We start from the raw sequence: 17,948 nt of genomic DNA, 5'->3' as shown, positions 1-17,948 counted from the left end.
GACAAAAGGTCTATATAGGACTCATGGCATTTAAGCAACACAAAGGTCAGAAATGAGAGTTAGTCAGTCTGACGCTCGCACTCGACGATTGAAACACCTCTAACAAAATGATAACGTGATGTGACGTCACATTACATAAGTCTGTCCTAAATGTATGGAAGATCAAGGAAATTGCCATTTTGACCCTGAAATATTGCGTTTATGTGTATAGTTGTCATACTATTTATTTATCAATAAAATGTAAGGAATCGAATGGTACCATTTTCTTTTATATTTTTGAAAGATAAATTTTTTTTTTGAGACTTTGGAGCCTTGTTTTTTTATACTAATAATGTATTTTTTTTAATTCCACTTTTTTTATAATGGATGACTCATTTTCTATCCATTTAACTAAATTTTGTTATAATATTCAACATGTGTCAAGTACCCAATTGACGATATTGATGCTATTATAAATCGAACCCTACCGTCCGTTACGGTTTACGGTTCAATTTGTAATGGTTAATTTTCAATATGGTCAATTCTAATTAACGTTCGGCCAACACTGGTACCTATTGACAAATGAGAACCACCAACTTATCGATGTCTCCTTTTCGAAGGTATCTACGGCGGTTTCGCACGCAGCTGTATCGCGAAGACGAGCGAAGCATCGACAAACGTGGAGAACGAGTACACGGTGACAGACGCGGACGGCTGCGCCACGGACGCCACCATTTTCAACGATTGGGAGCGCAGCGAGGACGGCAGCGCACTACGCGCCACCTTCAATGCTTTCAAGTTCCCGAGCAGCGACAACATACGCTTCCAGTGCAACATACGAGTCTGCTTTGGAAAATGTCAACCGGTAAGACACTCATAATTCAATATTTTCCTAAAATAACTACTTATATTTGAATCGTTACTATATGACACGTAGAATGATGATCCCTATGAGTTCCTCCAAGACGCTTTTGGATAGGCTTAATTGACAACATTTCATTTTTATAAAACCTGAAATTTTACGTATGATTTGGAAGTATTTTGCTTACTGGACACCGCAATATATTCATATAAATTTAATATGGCTTAATACAAAAAATACAAAATAATAAAATGAAATGTTTGATTTTACCAATTCTACGGCACAATACGTAAATTGCCATTGCCATTCATCACGAAAAAAAATAGCTGTCATTGTCAATTACGACGAAATACGACGTTGATTGAATTTCAAAACAAAGAGAAATTTATTTATATAATTAAGTTACTATCTACTAATCGTTTTTAAAATGGACAAAGCCGTATGGATCGATGAGGTATATACTCCTCCAAGGTAAGTATACCAAATACTGTTTCGTCCCGTACCTACAGCAAAAATATCAAAAATGATTCGTCGAAGATATCGGTACAAACATTTAATTTACATTACATTCGTTAGTGTTTATCCGTCGATCCTTCGTATCGGTATGAAAGCCTGGTATCGTATTAGTGTATCAGTATCCGTTATAATATCCAAATCTTCGTAAAAAAACTGATATTTTATAAAAATTGTTTTGAAAGACAACGGACCAGTTTAAAACATTGCCAATTACAGACAACGTCAGATTAATTAAGTCATGTTTTTTTTCTATCGAGATAAGACCTAGCTTCTAGCGTAGAACTAGAGTTACGCCATTTTAGAATAAGTACACATTAAAAAAATTATAAAAAATTAAATACAAATCCTAGTGGAAAAAATAAACTATTAGCGTATTCCTCGTTTCAATTAAAATGTAGAGAACCAATAATAATGCTTCGTCAAAACACAAATATAATAATTATTATTGTTATTAAATGGCTTGACTTTAGAAGTACTTTCTATATTTCGCTGTTTTAAGTGTATTTTTTATCTTTATTTATGTTAAATCTCCGAATGTTGTTTAAAATAATTATGTATAACATATTTTTAAATGTGACATCCTTAGGTTAGTTAGGATATTTATCAGTCTTTTGTCAAATGTTACTTTAAATTTCATTTTGAATGTTACGCATGATTTAGGCTAAGTTTATTTTGTTGTATACAATTTTGCATGATACTTGTATCTTATAATAGCAAATAAAGAAACAAACAAACAAATAAAATTATAGGGTCAGAAATATGAAATGCTGTCAATTTAAAATAATTGTTGAACAAATATGTTTTGATACTTTTGATTCATACTTAATAAACGGCCTCTCATATCCTCAGATATCGCTTCTCATCTTGATCAGAGTAAGAACGCAGAAATTCAAGATGGCGGCCGTATTTTTTTTTTCAATGATCACCTCAGATTCATAATAAAGGTTCTCTCAGGATACCGATTTTTATCTTGATCAGAGCAAAAATGCAGGTATTCAAGATAGCGGCTCTATTTTCCCCAAGTCCCAAGATTCATGATAAAGGGCCTCTCGTATCCTCAGATATCGATTTTCATCTTGCAGACATTCAAGATGGCGTTTTCCAATGTTTACTTTAGATTCAAAATAAAGGCTCTCTCGTATCCTCAGATATCGATTTTCATCTTCATTAGAACAAAAAACAAAAAAAAAATTCTATAAACATTTTACGTGATAACTGCTCTATATAAAAAATAACAGTCATATGGATCATCATTCCACGCGTCAGGTACAGAAAACTTCCTTCGCGAGACATAAAAAATGAAGAAACTCTTACTCAAGATGTAAGAGAGCACAATCAATATTTATGATTTAAAACCCATGAACAAAGGACCCTAGTCATAAGTGAAAATAGAGTTACTGTGGTGGACTTTTTTCTGCTTAAATCGATACATTTATTTGTCATATATCCGTAGGTCAATTGCCGCGGCGCTGATGCTTACGGCAAACGAAGAAAACGAGAAGCGATCGATACCGATGGCCCTCTGTCGACCAGAGAGGACCAAATTCGAGAAGAAGTTAAGGTCGAATCGAACCAGATATTGACATTAGAAAGACGCGATCCGTCGCGTGTTGCGCGTCAGCGCGATGCGTCCGGCGGCAGCGGTGACCCGGCGGTGAGCGCCGGCGAGGTGTGCGTGTCGGCGGCCGGGCTAGCAGTGGCGCTGGCGCTGACAGCGCTGCTAGCGCTCGTGGCGGTAGCGGCAGCCGTGGCGTGCTGGCTGGTGGCGTGGCGACGCGCGAGGCCTCCGCCCGCGCCGCTACCACATCCGCCTGACTTCCCGAACCCTCTATTCCAGCGCTAAGACACACTACTACTAGTCCTCGCCCCGCTCCTCCGCCGGCACTGGGCGGTGTCGGCTCCTTTCTTCTTACTCACTTAGCTTTAATATGTGCGCGCCGTCGGAGGACCGCCGGGCTAGGGCGCCGGGAGCGCCGCGCGGCATCAATCCGCGCCCCTCGCTCGCGCTACCAGCGCCCTTTTTAGATTTATATTGTATCTATATTAACGTAGAATCGTCAAATCCTTCGAATTTTGTGATATTCATAAAACATAATATACACTGAAAGAAATCACCAGATTTTTATGTAAAATAAACTTAGGTTAAGTAAAATAAACAATTAATAAATACTCGTGAACTTTATATTTTCCCCATGCCCACCATATCCACCACAGGCACCAAGTCATACTAACCAAGAAGGTTATTACACATAAGTCGAAATATTCTTTATGTCAAGCTATGATTATATTATTTTCAATCATGGTCGTATGCCAAATGGGTCTCTGTTTTCATGTTCTGCTTTACGACCCTAACCTGCTGCGTTGCGGGTTCGTCCTGCAACGCAACGTAACTTTAATCCAAATCATTATAGTAGTTAGTTTTCAGTGCCCGTGGCAGGATTTGAACTGATATCATTAAAATTTCAAGCATCGTGCTTTTCGTGTTCTTCATTTGATCATACAGGGTAGGTCAAGGGCGGATCCACCGTTGTGGGCACGATGGGCATGCCCACAACCCTAATAGGGTGCCCTATTAATTCCCCGAGTAAAATTATGCCGATTTTTGTTTCGCAGATGCTATGGCAGAGGAATCTTTGTAAAAATTTCATAACACAGAGTAGTTGGTTGGCATAGCATTGATACGCGGATTTACTTTTCGTAAATTGATAGTTTGATAACTATCACGCTTATCCAAGTCGAAAACAGATCATCTGGTGTTAAAATTCTCGCCACCATGAGTCCTAGTTATTTGTAAAAAATAAAGATTATTTACTTACAGAGGCAATTACTTTTAGCTTATAGAGTCTTAGAAATCTTTAACATTCACAAATATTAGTACAATATTTAAAAATAATGCCAGCTTTTAATTTATAGCTGTAGGAGTTCTTTTAGCGTAGTTAGTGTAGCGTTTATCTATTTATGTATAAAAAGTGCTCCATATAGGTAGACTGCAATAAATCGTTTGCGATTTTCGATATTATGCCGACCCGAATGTTGTAAGTACCTACCGCAATTGCTAAATTACTAATTTAACTGTTAGTTAAAGTTTAATTAAATTGTCACTTTATCCGAAAATAACTTTAGTCAGCAAGTTCAAAATGTTGAAAAATTTAGATACAGCTCCTAAAAATACAAGTGGTACCTCATTAGATTCGGAATAAGTAATGTCTAGATAAATGTATTCGAAGCGTATATTAGCATTAGCACATAAATAATTGCAAAAGTTTAAAAAAATATATTCATGAAAAAATAGGTATGGTATTTCGTTTTTAGCCGAATCTCATAAACTATAATACATTTAAGAAATGGAAATAAAATATTCCTAAAGAAGTGGAAATTTCCAATAAAAAATCCCGAGTACTATAACTCTGTTCATTGTAGTTTTCATTTACCGCTGAAAATAGCACTAAGTTATGGAATAATTAATTTAAAAAAAACTCGTTCTTACGTCATTATCGTAAATGAAAACAAAAAAAAATTTCAAATATTTGGCGTAAAAATATTTCGGTTATCGGTGCTCTTCTTAAATACATACTAAGCAATATCACGCTATAAAAAAAAAACAATACTTTGTTTATAATATTGTTTTATATTTAACAACTTTACCCTGATTTTTTATTTTTGTAAATTTTCACTATTATTCTGAAATTTCACACAAAGTATTAATTTTATTAAATTTTTTGTGGCGTGATCTTGTTAAGTGTATAAATAAGATGGGCTCCACGAAGTGAAATATTTTTACGCCAATTTTTATAACATTTTTAAAAATTTACAATAAAGACGAAAGTTTGAGAAAAAAGTGTTAATTAATAATTGCCTATCTTGTTGAAAAAACTACCTTTAAAATAATATTTAATTTTCACACCGCGCGCGCATCCCGAAAATGAGGCGCAGTGGGCTATTTTTAACGTTAAATTAAAACTATAATGAATAGAGTTTAGATTACCTAGAGTTGAATTTTTTATTGGAAATTTATCTCTTCTCTATAGTATTTTTTAAACGGGAAGGGTACGCTGATAGATATCATCTCCATACAATTTACCTATATCCTAAAAGCTCCAAATCTCTGAGAATGAGAATCTATCAACATCCCCTTCCTGTTTGAAAAATACTATAGGAATCTTTTGTTTTCATTTGTTAAATGTTAATAGTTTATGAGATATTGACAAAAAACAAAATACCATATTTTTATAAATTTGCAATTGCTTGTGCTAATAAACGATTCGAATTCGAATACCTTTTTTCTAGTTATTGTTTCAATTGCAATGAGGTATTTTTCAAGTATTTTTATTTATATTTTTGGCCATTTTGAACTTGTCGACTAGACTACTCAAGGAAATATTTAAAAAAATGTATAAGTAAAATAAAATAAAAAATTACTCTACTAATAGTTCCTTAAACGAAAAGATTACTCTGCCAAATGAAATTCATACAATAATTGTTCTGCCAGTATTCTGCTAATTAACACAAAAGCGAATTGAAAGGTATCTGAACCAAGACTAGCAAATGTCGACTAAAAGTTAGATCTACGAATAAATCCCTCTATGAAACGTTGTCTCGAGAATCGAGTATCTGCGAAAAATTGATAAGGTAGCCCCCTAATAGCCTTGTGACGTCACACTTTCAGTCTATTGAGATCGGTAGTACGATCGTTTAAGACTTGCAAGAGTCATGATTGTTCATGAACGACTTCGGACTCCGACTCGCACTTGGCTGATTTTCGGGTGGCTGTGCTGTGACCACAACCTTTTTTGAGGGCTGGATCCGCGCCTGGGGTAGGTACTTCCGGGTCGATCAGCGATGCAAGATTCGAAATTGTTTAAAAACACACATTCTAATTTTTTGCGACAGTAAGTCGGTATACCGACTAGTGTGGCTACCATGAGATCGATGTACGTTACTCGATATCGAGAACGTTACGGAAAATGTTGTAATGTGACGAAGCCTGCGCTGTGGTTCTGATGCAATGATATTTTTGGTTAATAAATAAATTACTGCTGTATAAATATATACGTTGCATTTCTGCGACAAAATTATCGCACGACAAAAAATCGTATTGCGCGCTTGGTCTAATTTACCGTTACTTACGATTTTAGTTTTTTATGTAACCTCTAAAAGCGTGCGATTCTACGATATAATTCTTATTCTGTTTTTGACTATACTTAGAAAGGGACAGAGATAGCTTCGTCTGGAGTGAAGTTAGGTACATTAGACCGCAAAGAAACAGAAATACGTGACATATGGTCCGTTTATTCAGTTTACTACTGTAGTAAAGTAAACCGAATTTACTTTCGCAGCTCATGGTAGTGGCACTGGTGCCTAAATAATAGGTGCAAAGCCGGCACTATACAAATTAATATTTCTCGATTAATAATACTTCAAATTAATTTCCATTCAAACAATACCTTAATAAACGTAAAGTAACAGAATTTCACATTTTTTCCTGTTTTTTTATTAAAAAATCTCATAAAAATATGGTGAATCCGGAATTCCGGAATTGGGACCCAATATCGAAAATCAGTTCCGGAATTGGAAATCGTCCGATATTGCAAGCCCTAGGCGGCCCGTTGTCGCAGTCATAGTAAGTATTCAAATTATATCTCTAACAAAAAAATATGCCTTATTGTGCGATTAAATGATGTGCTCGTTGATCCAACAAACACTGAAAAAAAATATGGTATTACCTTTCACGTATAATTTAGCTAAAATCATATTATTTAGATTTCTCTTGATCTAAACAGTTTTATATGGGGATGGTGTAATGCATTTTAAATAACCAGTACCTGGGCGACCCGAGACCGAGCTTTGCTCGGTTATAACTATTTATTGTAATATGGTGGTGTATAGGTGATAATCTTAACTACATTTTTTTACTAAATTAAACTTGTCTAAAACAATAAAAATTTAAATATTATATATAAGCTTGAACATATAAACAAAAAAAAAAGTTAGTCACCGGGCGGGATTCGAACCCGTAACACTGGTTGTTTCTTGCCGCCCGCGTCTTAACCCGCTGGACCAGACGGACAGTGGCCTGCCACACGAAATTAGCGACCATATTCGGCGTCGAAAGAAAAACGCATGAAAACTCGAAAACACGCGTTTTCCCAAAAATAAGACTAATCTAGATCGATTGTTTACCCCCAAAAACCCCCATATACCAAATTTCAGCGAAATCGTTAGAGCCGTTTCCGAGATCCCTGAAATATATATATATACAAGAATTGCTCGTTTAAAGGTATAAGATATTTGGAAACTTTTATTTTAAATTAGTTGCAGTAGTTGCTTTGATAATTTTAATTTGTGGTAGTAAATACTAATCGCCGTTGTAGGAGGTGTTTATGAGTAGATTCTAACTATGTCTCTGGTATCTCGCTGCAATTTATGACTTTTCGTTAAGTTTGCTTAAACTCGACAACGACGAAATATCTGTGAAAGTTCAGGGACGGTTTGAATGGTGAAAAAATATGGAAATATTGCGAGGAATATAAGTTGTTTTTAAACAATGTTTTTTTTTGCCATAGAAACTGCTCCTACGATGTGTCAAATGTAAATTTCTGATTTTTTGCTCTAATCAGATTAAAATCGGTATCTCAGGATCCGAGCGGCCCTTTGTCATGATTCTGAGGAATCATAATGAAGGGCCGCTCGGATCTCAGATATCGATTTTCATCTTGACCTGAGCGAAAATGCAAAAATCCAAGATGGCGGTCATTTTTATATATTCGACCTCAGAATCACAATAAAGAGCCGCTCGGATCCTCAGATATAGATTTTCATCTTGATCAGAGCAAAATTGCAAAAATCCAAGATAGCGGGCGCTTATTAAAGTTTGACGATAAAAGTTCTCTCGGATCCTCAGATATCAATTTTCATCTTGATCACAGCAAAAATGCAGAAATCGAAGATGGCGGGCGTTTTTGTATTTTAATTTGAGCTCAGATTCATAATCAAGGGCCCTCGGAATCTCAGATATCGCTTTTCTGTGACACATAGCTTAAAATCGCAGGTGTCTTATAAGATGAACCATACGATATTATAATTAATTCGGAGGCTTAATTGCTTTTACAGTACATATGGTGCTACTTTACCGCCCTAGTGCGGTAACTAGCACTTCGCACACGTATAGTAATACACTGATTTAAACTTTCACGATTTTTACACATTATTAACTAACACAAACGGGACTTAATCGCGTATTAAGTTTTAAAATTTACCTCCGACGTTTCGAGGACGGCGTTGTCCCCGTGGTCTTCTAAGGTCCACGGGGACAACACCGTCCTCGAAACGTCGGAGGTAAATTTTAAAACTTAATACGCGATTAAGTCCCGTTTGTGTTAGTTAATAATGTAACGTAATATACTATTAAACACGTACGACAAACGAACATGGTTAACAAAACAATAAAGTATTTACCCCATTATAAAATAATAAATTATCAAACAATAATATTTCATATAGGTAAACATGTTCCATATTGCATTAAGCTGTTTACTCAGAGGCAGTTCTGATTGTCACGTGTTTTCAAGTGACAGCGCTACGGCCAATCACAGTGACTTATTTTATAATAAACGAATTGTAGTTTGGGTGATTTAAATTAATCAATCATAGTTTCGTCGCGGAAAACCAGACCTAAACTTTGACGAGTTGCAAATGTTGCAATTGGTCCGTTATGTACATATTTTGTTAGAAATTAGTCTTCCATGTTTGGCACACGCATACCAGAGATCAAAACAAAATTTTTGACCCGCAGTTCTTAAAAAAAAAGAGCTGAAATAATATAAACCTATCGCGTGTGGTATCACATGAAAGGGCTTTTTGAGGTGATACTAAAAATATACTATATCATTACATTTCAGCCATTTTTTTTTTAATTAAAATAAGGCGAGGCCAACATTTTCTTGGGCGAATTGGGGCGGCGGTTGAGGGAGAGGGGTCATGACCCTCGTTCCGGGTCATTCCTGATGCAGAGGCTATCTATCGATATTCGCGATATTCGCGATTCAGCGTGGCAACGCGGCGAGCGTGATGGGCACCTTTGCGTCTGGGAGGGCTCGGGACGGGTTGTTTGATTAGTTTTTGTATTTGTGTCTTTCTTTATGTTAAGTTTTACTTCTATTTAGTTTAAAGTCCATTTTAATGTTTTTTTTTTTTGAGTAATTAAATATATAATAGTTTTAAGGAAAAAATGTGCGGAATTAAATGTATGCTTTTGTATAATAAATATTAAAACAAAAAGAATAAAATAAAAATAATTTTCACAATATACTAAGTTTGGGCTCCTCCAGATACGATATGGCTGATTGTTTCTTTGTACACAAAACAAGAACGGACCAGTACCCCTAGTGTAAATAAATTCGATTTCCAAACGTGACGTACGCGTTTGCGTTTAGTCTCATTTTGTATTGGATTTCGAAAGAGCGCGTCAAGCGGGACGTTTTGGAACCTCAAAATCCTATACAAAATGAGACTTAACGCAAACGCGTTCGTCACGTTATGATGTCGATCAAAGTTACACTAGGGGTACTGTTTAAAACGTTGACAATAACAACGTCACCGAACATTCTCCTCACGTGTGAAAGTCAACACCGATATTGACGAATTCACCCTGTGCAAATTGGCAGGGAGTAAAAGCCATTAAAATAAATAAATAACAACGTCAGATTAATAATTAAGTCATGATTTTTTTTCGATCGAGACAAGATTAGCTTCTATCATTGAACTGGAGTTACGCCATTTCAAAATAAATATACATAAAAAAGGCCCTATTGAAAAAAAATACTATCAGCGTATTCCTCGTTGCAATTAAAATGAAGAGAACCAATAAAATTATAGGGTCCGAAATATGAAATGTTATCAATTATGTACTTCTATAATTAACTTTTGTTATAGCAGCAGCGACTATAAAATCACAATAAAAATCCTGGGTGCGAAGGTTAACTGGAAGAGATCCCTGAAAGGGATAAGTTCGCCTTTGTACAAATGATGTGTGTTCTTTCCTGTTTTATGTTTCTTTTTGTACAATAAAGTGTTTTACGTAAAGGCACCAGTAATCAGCCTTTTTACGAAATTTCTATGTTCAAGAACGTCCCATTTGCCCACTAATTGACCAATACGAATTATGAATGTTTTTACTCTTCAATAATTTAATAAAGTTTAATATTTATAAATAATAAAACGTAATTTCATTTAGTTTTGGAAATATTTCATTAAGCTTTTGGAAATATTTCATTAAATATAATGCAAGGGCCTTTTTGCCAGTAATCAGCCCCCTGTCTACCAATACACAGCCTTTAAGTACCCAGTCTCCAGCCATCCCATTTTAACAGCTGACTATTGGTGATCTCAGTGTCCTGTGGTCAGACATAGGATGACTACTGGGTATTTGATGCATTTCAATCAAATAAAGTCATAATAATGTAAATATTTAAAGGTGCTTGATTTAACGACTTACATTGCATTTGAAAATATAAAGAAATTTGAAACCTATGCTCAGCCTCCCTCGGCTGACTTCTGGGTTTACGACCTTTTTAAAATTACTGTCTCAAACCCAGTAGTCGGCCATGGGAGGCTGACTATTGGATTTTGTACAAAAAAGTAGTTCCCAATGGGCAGCCCCCTTAAATTTTTTACTTTAATATGGATTTGTACCCATTTTTTAATTTTTCCAGATAAATTAAGTATTAATTATGTAAAGCACTGCACATTCTTTTAAAAAAATATCACAATTCGGCTGCTAACGTCTGATTAAAATACCATGTTACGCTCCAAAAAAAATAATGGCGCATATCATATATCCCTTCATGTCAGAAGACAGCACTTCTTTGAAGTAGTGTTGTGGTTTATGCTAGACAATTCTTTTAAAAATTAAGTTACTTTTCGATTCATACTTTATGTCTATAATATCATCTACTTTTGGCATGAAAATCTGAAAAACTTTGATATTTACAAGCAAAAATAAGCAAGAAAGGCTGGCCACTGGTGCATGGCTGAGCACTGGTGCCTTTACCCTACTACTAATACTTTAGTATGGGACACCTGATTTTTTTGCGATTTCAAGGTTGCTCTTACAAAAGTTGCTCACAGTTCTTAACGAGTGCAATCGCATATACTTACGAGTATACCTATCTATGAAGGCATACTGACCTTACTGTGATCGATTTGTATAAAAATGTTCTATAGAAGTTAAGTTTATTTATTTATTAACTTTTCATAATCCCTTACGAGATCGTGACTATTGGACGTGAATTTCCCTTAACTTTCGCGCTGCTCCATTCCATAGTCCTTCAACTTAAAAATAAATACATACCTAAATTAAATATTTAGAGACAAAACAACTTAAGGACTTGTTACAAAGCACTTGGCAGCTGCGATAGAAATCAACAAATCCTCCGATATGGATTTCTATATTTTTTCACTACTAGCCCATATGACCTGACCTATCGCAAGTAGTGTTGTGAATTTAAGCTTCGAGGCGTAAACTACAACCACTACTCGAGTCGTGACTGCTGAGTCTAGAAGCCTTGAACCTTAAAGCCTCGACCGTATAAGCCTCAAATTAATAAGTTCGCGTTGCTGCTTACGATCACAGAAACCTCGAGTCTTTAGGCCTCAAGCTTTAAAGCCTCCTAAGTTTGTAATGTTTGGAGCATTTAAGTCTTAAAAGCTTCTAACAAATTAGATCAATCTATGCCATATTTGATAGTTATACAAGCAGCCCGTGAGGAGCGATTTTAACAGCGTAATCCTGAGGTCATTCAAATTTAAAAATATAGAAATTTTTGTGAAAAAAATATATTTGGACTTTATCGCATTTTTGTTTGTAAAATATCAATAAGGGTGGATAAACAATACCTCTAAACGTAAAGTTAAAGATTTATTTCGACTGCAGATGAATTTTATGAGTGACTTTTTGTGATCTGTTAATCACTACACTCAGACATGGCTACAAAGTGGCAACGTAGTTAAGTTCATACTATTCTATAAAAAAACACAATAATACTTTCTGCCTAGAACGCTTATTGTTTGAGCTCTTAACGCTCGACTCAGGCCTTCTAGGTTCGGGGGGCTTGAGCTTTCAATAGGCCCGAGTTTTTAAAGCTCTATGAGGCTTTAAAAACTTACTCTTAAGAGCTAGTAAAAAGCTCGAGTCGTTAAGGTTCTGAATAGTTTTTGAGCTCAAACCTTCAACGCTTAAGTCTTCAAACCTTCAAGGTTTGCCAGTCTTTAAGGTTTCAAAGTCTTCAAGACTAGTCTTTTAACAACACTAGTCGCAAGACCTGACCTACTGCTTCTCCTTGAATTCCAAATTTGACAAATATTGAAAGTTCAATTATTTTAGAAGTGTGATAGAAAACGACATTCCTGTAAATTATATCCAAGGCTAGGTTTATAATACCCACCTGGAAAACCACAAACGCAACTATACTCGAGCAACTACCAGCAAATAATGTCACATAGCTGACATAGCTGATACTGATACATACTTATGAACGTACCTCGTATCGTACGTATTACTAATATAAACGGACTTGTAAATTGGGAACGCTAATGAAAAGGTAACGAATGGACAAACACCAGTTATTTACAAAAAGGGTGTGTATGTGTACTTACGGTAAGTTATATATTATTTGCCAGCTTTTGGCAACGACCACTTTAATCGAACAACTAGAGCGACAACGATCTACATCCGATGTCTCGTTATCCGGTACTACTCGATTCTTCAAAGAAGAAATATGAACAAATATGGTAAGTCAAGAGCTTCTTATTAATTTATAAGGTTAGATATGTGTGCGTAGAAATACCAGAGCATCAAAACTAGAAAGAAGGCGTTTTTGGTATACTACAGCGTGTATTTTTGATACGACCGCATAACCAAACACTTTCATAGGTTTTATAAAAAACAGACTACATTTATTTTTCCATATAAAGTTAGCAAGCAATGTACTCTGTTTTAACTCAAAACGTCGCATTTAATGACGCAATGTGACAACTGTCACAAGTGACTATTGATGTCCGAAATACATTGCAGCTCGAAATTTTCAAAGATTATGCTTTGGTACTTAAGACTAAATTTAAAAAATCTTTCAGAATCATCTTATAGCACTAAAACCTGCGCCTAGTTAACGTTACGTTCTATGTAGTTAAGTTTGCGGTTATATCAAAAATACAGACTGTATAAAGCCTGACAACAGTTTATTTAACCCTGAGATAATGTCGCTGCAAACAGCTTACCTATGGCAATAATGTGCGTACGTCAGGTATAGTCGGGGTAGTGGGCATTGGCTTCATGTTGATACTCGTATAATGTCAAAACATTGTTTACAGAGAATTCGGTTCTTTCAATTTACCTATTCGCCAAAATCTGATTCTAAATATTCAATATTTATATATTCTTCGTTTTCTGACTCTGACGAATTCTGATTTTCATCAGATGTTGTGTCGCTTTCAGGACCACCAACCTCGATTATAAAACGTTCAGTCTCAAAATCTCCACCAATCTAGCTTCGGATGCTTTTTGTGGAAATGAAATTTTATTCGAACGCAGCCACTCTGCAATGACATGCTTTCTGTCGCCAGATGTTGATGGTTTATTAATGCGAAAGGAATGGTATCAGGCATTATCCATAACTATACATGTGGGTTCACTTAGATTGGGGAATAATTTCTGCGTAACCCAAAATTATTTTTATTCATCGAATCATGGTAATCTGCTTTTTTTTTCTTTATTATATACCAGAAGTGCATTAGGAACAAATCCGGATGGTCCACCGGCATGAACAATAATATGTCGTTTCCCTGTTGAAACTTGGCGTTTGGCGACCAACATTTGGCGTGGTTCAGAGAAGTATGAATGTAGGTCTCGGCCAAATAAACTATAGGTATATTTTTATTCCTTACTTCTTGTATTTGATCCAAATAACTTTCACGCCAAACCACAATATCGGAACGCTCCATCAATATTGAACGTTGGTTTCTGCATTTTTTATATTTGAAACCCATACTGTGCATCAGTTTTCGTAAGTACTCTCTGCTGCCTGTAAATCCAATGTCTTTTTTCAAAGCAGTGAGCAGAGTTTTGATACTTGGTACTTGTTTTCGCACGGCATAAATTTCATGAATTTTATGCCTTATGGCACATTTATCGAAGTCGTCTATTTGAATTCTCTTTTTGTGTGGGGCTTTGTTTTGTACAGGTGGCAAGTCAAGACCGTCTCATTATTTTTAGAAATATTTTTTATCGTCGATCTACATAAACCTTAAATGAAATATTAAAGTTTAAACCAAACAACTAACCAGTTCAATACAACCGCACTGTAAAATGTCAATACCGGTCATGTCAACACCAACTTTAAAACATTGTTTATTGGAATGGTATGTAATCCTTCGTCTTTTTTAAGCTGTAAGTATTTGATTGCATTCACTAAAATTTTTTTCGCATCTTTGGAAATTTTTATTGGCATTTTTTGTAATAAAACCGTTTATATTTGAATATATTCGTAGATATTTTCTGTTTGTTTACGTCGGTGATATTGGATGACATCCAACGTTCGTTGTCAAAGAGTACTTGTTGCCAGTAAAAGAAATCAGTACCATTGAAAATCCGCAAAATGGCGAGGGTCAAATAAACTGTTGTCAGGCTTTACATATAAAGATGAATTTAGAAAAGAAGGCTTTTTAGAAAAAAAACCGTAGTACGTATATTCTCAGTCCCGTCCCGAGCAAGCGAATGATTATGGAAGGGCTCTATGAGGATAAATAGCAGGGACCTACAAACAAATAGGCATGCTCTATTTTTAATTTAATATTTTATTATTTGATGTTGTACAATACAGTCAGCATCAAAAGTAGCGGATCAGACTACGCGTCAAAAGTTACTACCATTCTCATCACAGCCAACAGCTTATCAAAAAGAGATAGGTAGGTGAGGCATATAAGTCCCGGCGAGTAATAAGGAGCATCATTTAAAAATAGCAGTTGCAGTAGTATGATTTGTTCAACACATTACGCACACATAGAAGTAACAGATATAACGAGCTGGCAACAACGTTTGTCTTCGCAATTTGTCAGTAGCATACATACAGTCAGAAAGGGGGGTTGCGGCTACGCCTGATAATTTTTTAACGAAAACAAAGTTTGTTTTTATCGAGTTTCTTGTTTTAATCGGTGTTTTAATATATATGGGTGCGAACAGAAGTTATCAAAATGTGTGAGGAAAGGAAAATTTATAAATTTTTTTTTAATCTACGTCGGTGGCAAACAAGCATACGGCCCGCCTGATGGTAAGCAGTCTCCGTAGCCTATATACAGGGTTGGGCATATTAAGTGTCCTATTTTCACAAGACAATAAAATTGAAACAAAACATCAAAAATTAAAATTTAGCTAAAAAAATAGCAGACGCCACTGGTGATCGTAGAGCTGGCAGCTTCCGCGCACAGAGAATAAGTATTGCGATACAACGAGGAAATGCTGCCAGCATCTACGGCACCATGCCGCAAGGGGAGTTTTTAATTATTTATTTTAAGATTAGTTTTATTGATTTTTAGATTTAGTTTTTAAATTTTATAGGTTATATGATGTGTAAAGTGTATTTTCCGTTAAATGTACATTGTAATTATATATACCTAAGGTACGAGTATTTTGTCTTAAAAATATATTTTTTCTCATATACGATTAGCTAAAATTAAAATGCTGTATAACTGTGTTAAAGTATGTTCTATATTTACAAAATTAATTCAAAACGTTCTCCTTTGACTCGTATAACTTTACGCAACCTCTCACAAAATGTCTTGCACGCGGCACGCACAACTTCGTCAAGTATCTCGTCCCATATTTTAATCAACCGATGCTTAAATGAATTCATATTTAGTCATTGTATGCTCCCAATTTTACTTAACATGTATCCCCATATTGAAAAGTCCAAGAGGTTCATTCTTCTCATGGTATAAAATCCGTTAAATTTTGTCAACACCAGTCCTGTGTACGTTTGGCTTTATGTGATGGGGCACAATCCTGTTGGAAACAGTAATACTCGTTCCCATATAACTTTAGGGGCATTTGCAAGCAGATGATCTTGTAAAACGTTCTGTATGTAGAGTCTTGGTTGATTTTCACACCGCGGTCAATAAACAGTAGTGGCAACTTCTCTTTAGGTTAGGACTTATAGCTCCCCATCCAGTCCAGTAGAAGTAGGACATACCGACCCCATTCCCTTTCAAATTAAAGGTATCCTGACTACTCGTAATATTATAAATGCAAAAATAAATCTACTCTATCCCTGCCGCGTAAAACGAAATGACTATATGCTCGACTATGCCGGCGCAAAAGAGATGAGATGACTTTTTTTTTTGTTGGCGGTAGGCCTTCTCTCTGGTACCGTGTTATTTCTTCAGACTTAAACCGTACCGATTTAGATTAAATGATGTAGAGATAGTTTGAGTCCCGAGGAAAGACATATGATATGATAGATTTTATCACATAAATTATTATTCCATGTGGAAGAAGTCGCGGTCAGAAGTTAGTAATTTATATTATTAACTAAACGAGAGAAAAAAATGACTTTCGGGTTAAATATATTTTACAGTACATATGGGGCTACTTTATAGCACTAGTGCGAGAAGTAGCATATTACGTTACTTTGTCGAACATTTAAAGGGCCATATGTACTGTAAAACGTTGTACGATACATGTGCGAATAGGTAATTCGCAACTCGTGTCGATTTAAAACACTCCCTTCGGTCGTGTTTTAATTTATCGCCACTCGTTTCGAATTTCCTATTTTTCGCACTTGTATCGTAATGTACTATTTTACTTTAAGCCCGCCATTCCTACTATAGGTAGTGTTGTTGTGTAAAATACAGCAGTTTGACATTTATGTATGCTAAAAAAGCAATTCCTAAGTTTCGTTGGCTCGGAGACCCGGAAATAATGAGTGAAGAGAATACGTACGATCAATATAGGGTTTACAAGTGGAAAAAGTCTGGCTGGTGGCCCCAGCCCCAGATATCGCGAGAAGAGTGATAAAACTTTTTTTTTTTAGTTTTAGCTAAAGCGCTGATGGACATAATAGCGTGTGACGCCACGTAGGTGACGTAGGCGTTTAAGAATCATTCATTAATAAAAATAAGTATCCAGTTCAAAAATACCATAAGTTGTACACAATAATATGACAAGAGCATGTCGGCACGTATAAGTTAAATAATATTGGCAACATATTTAATTAATTTAAAATAAGAAGTTTATGAAATTAAACCCACGATAACCGAAGAGAATATTATATGATGTAGAGACAGTAAGCGGTTTCCATTTAATTGATAACTATAACTTAATTGATGAACATAACATAATAAGCCCGGATTATACTGTTAAAGAGACAAATATAAATAAATAGTTACGATATACTTTTGTTCATAGTAAGATTAAAAAAGACTCTGTGAAGATTAAAAGAGCCCGACAACAATTTACAATATATTATTGTATTATCTTGAAATGAAATGTGATTTGCCTGACGTGATCGCAGGCGCAGCCGTGACGTAACTGTCATCACCAGTA

At 35.4% G+C, this 17,948-nt stretch overlaps 1 protein-coding gene and 1 long non-coding RNA gene across 2 annotated transcripts in view; one reads left to right on the top strand and one right to left on the bottom strand.

Annotated features, from left to right (window-relative positions):
* The window catches only part of LOC133521381 (uncharacterized), a 166,505-nt gene extending 162,979 nt beyond the window's left edge, over positions 1-3,526 (top strand). Inside the window, 2 exon segments of the mRNA XM_061856321.1 lie at positions 600-844; positions 2,811-3,526. Of these exon segments, the coding sequence (XP_061712305.1) occupies positions 600-844; positions 2,811-3,200 (635 nt within the window). The 3' untranslated portion in view covers positions 3,201-3,526.
* Positions 1-17,948, bottom strand: part of LOC133521383 (uncharacterized) — a 75,622-nt gene that overhangs the window by 53,518 nt on the left and 4,156 nt on the right. The window lies entirely within an intron of this gene.

Source organism: Cydia pomonella, chromosome 9, assembly GCF_033807575.1.
Source record: "Cydia pomonella isolate Wapato2018A chromosome 9, ilCydPomo1, whole genome shotgun sequence".
In the NCBI taxonomy this organism is placed as follows: domain Eukaryota; kingdom Metazoa; phylum Arthropoda; class Insecta; order Lepidoptera; family Tortricidae; genus Cydia; species Cydia pomonella.
The sequence above is the reverse complement of the archived record's forward strand: the minus strand, read 5'-3'. Positions and strand labels throughout refer to the sequence as shown.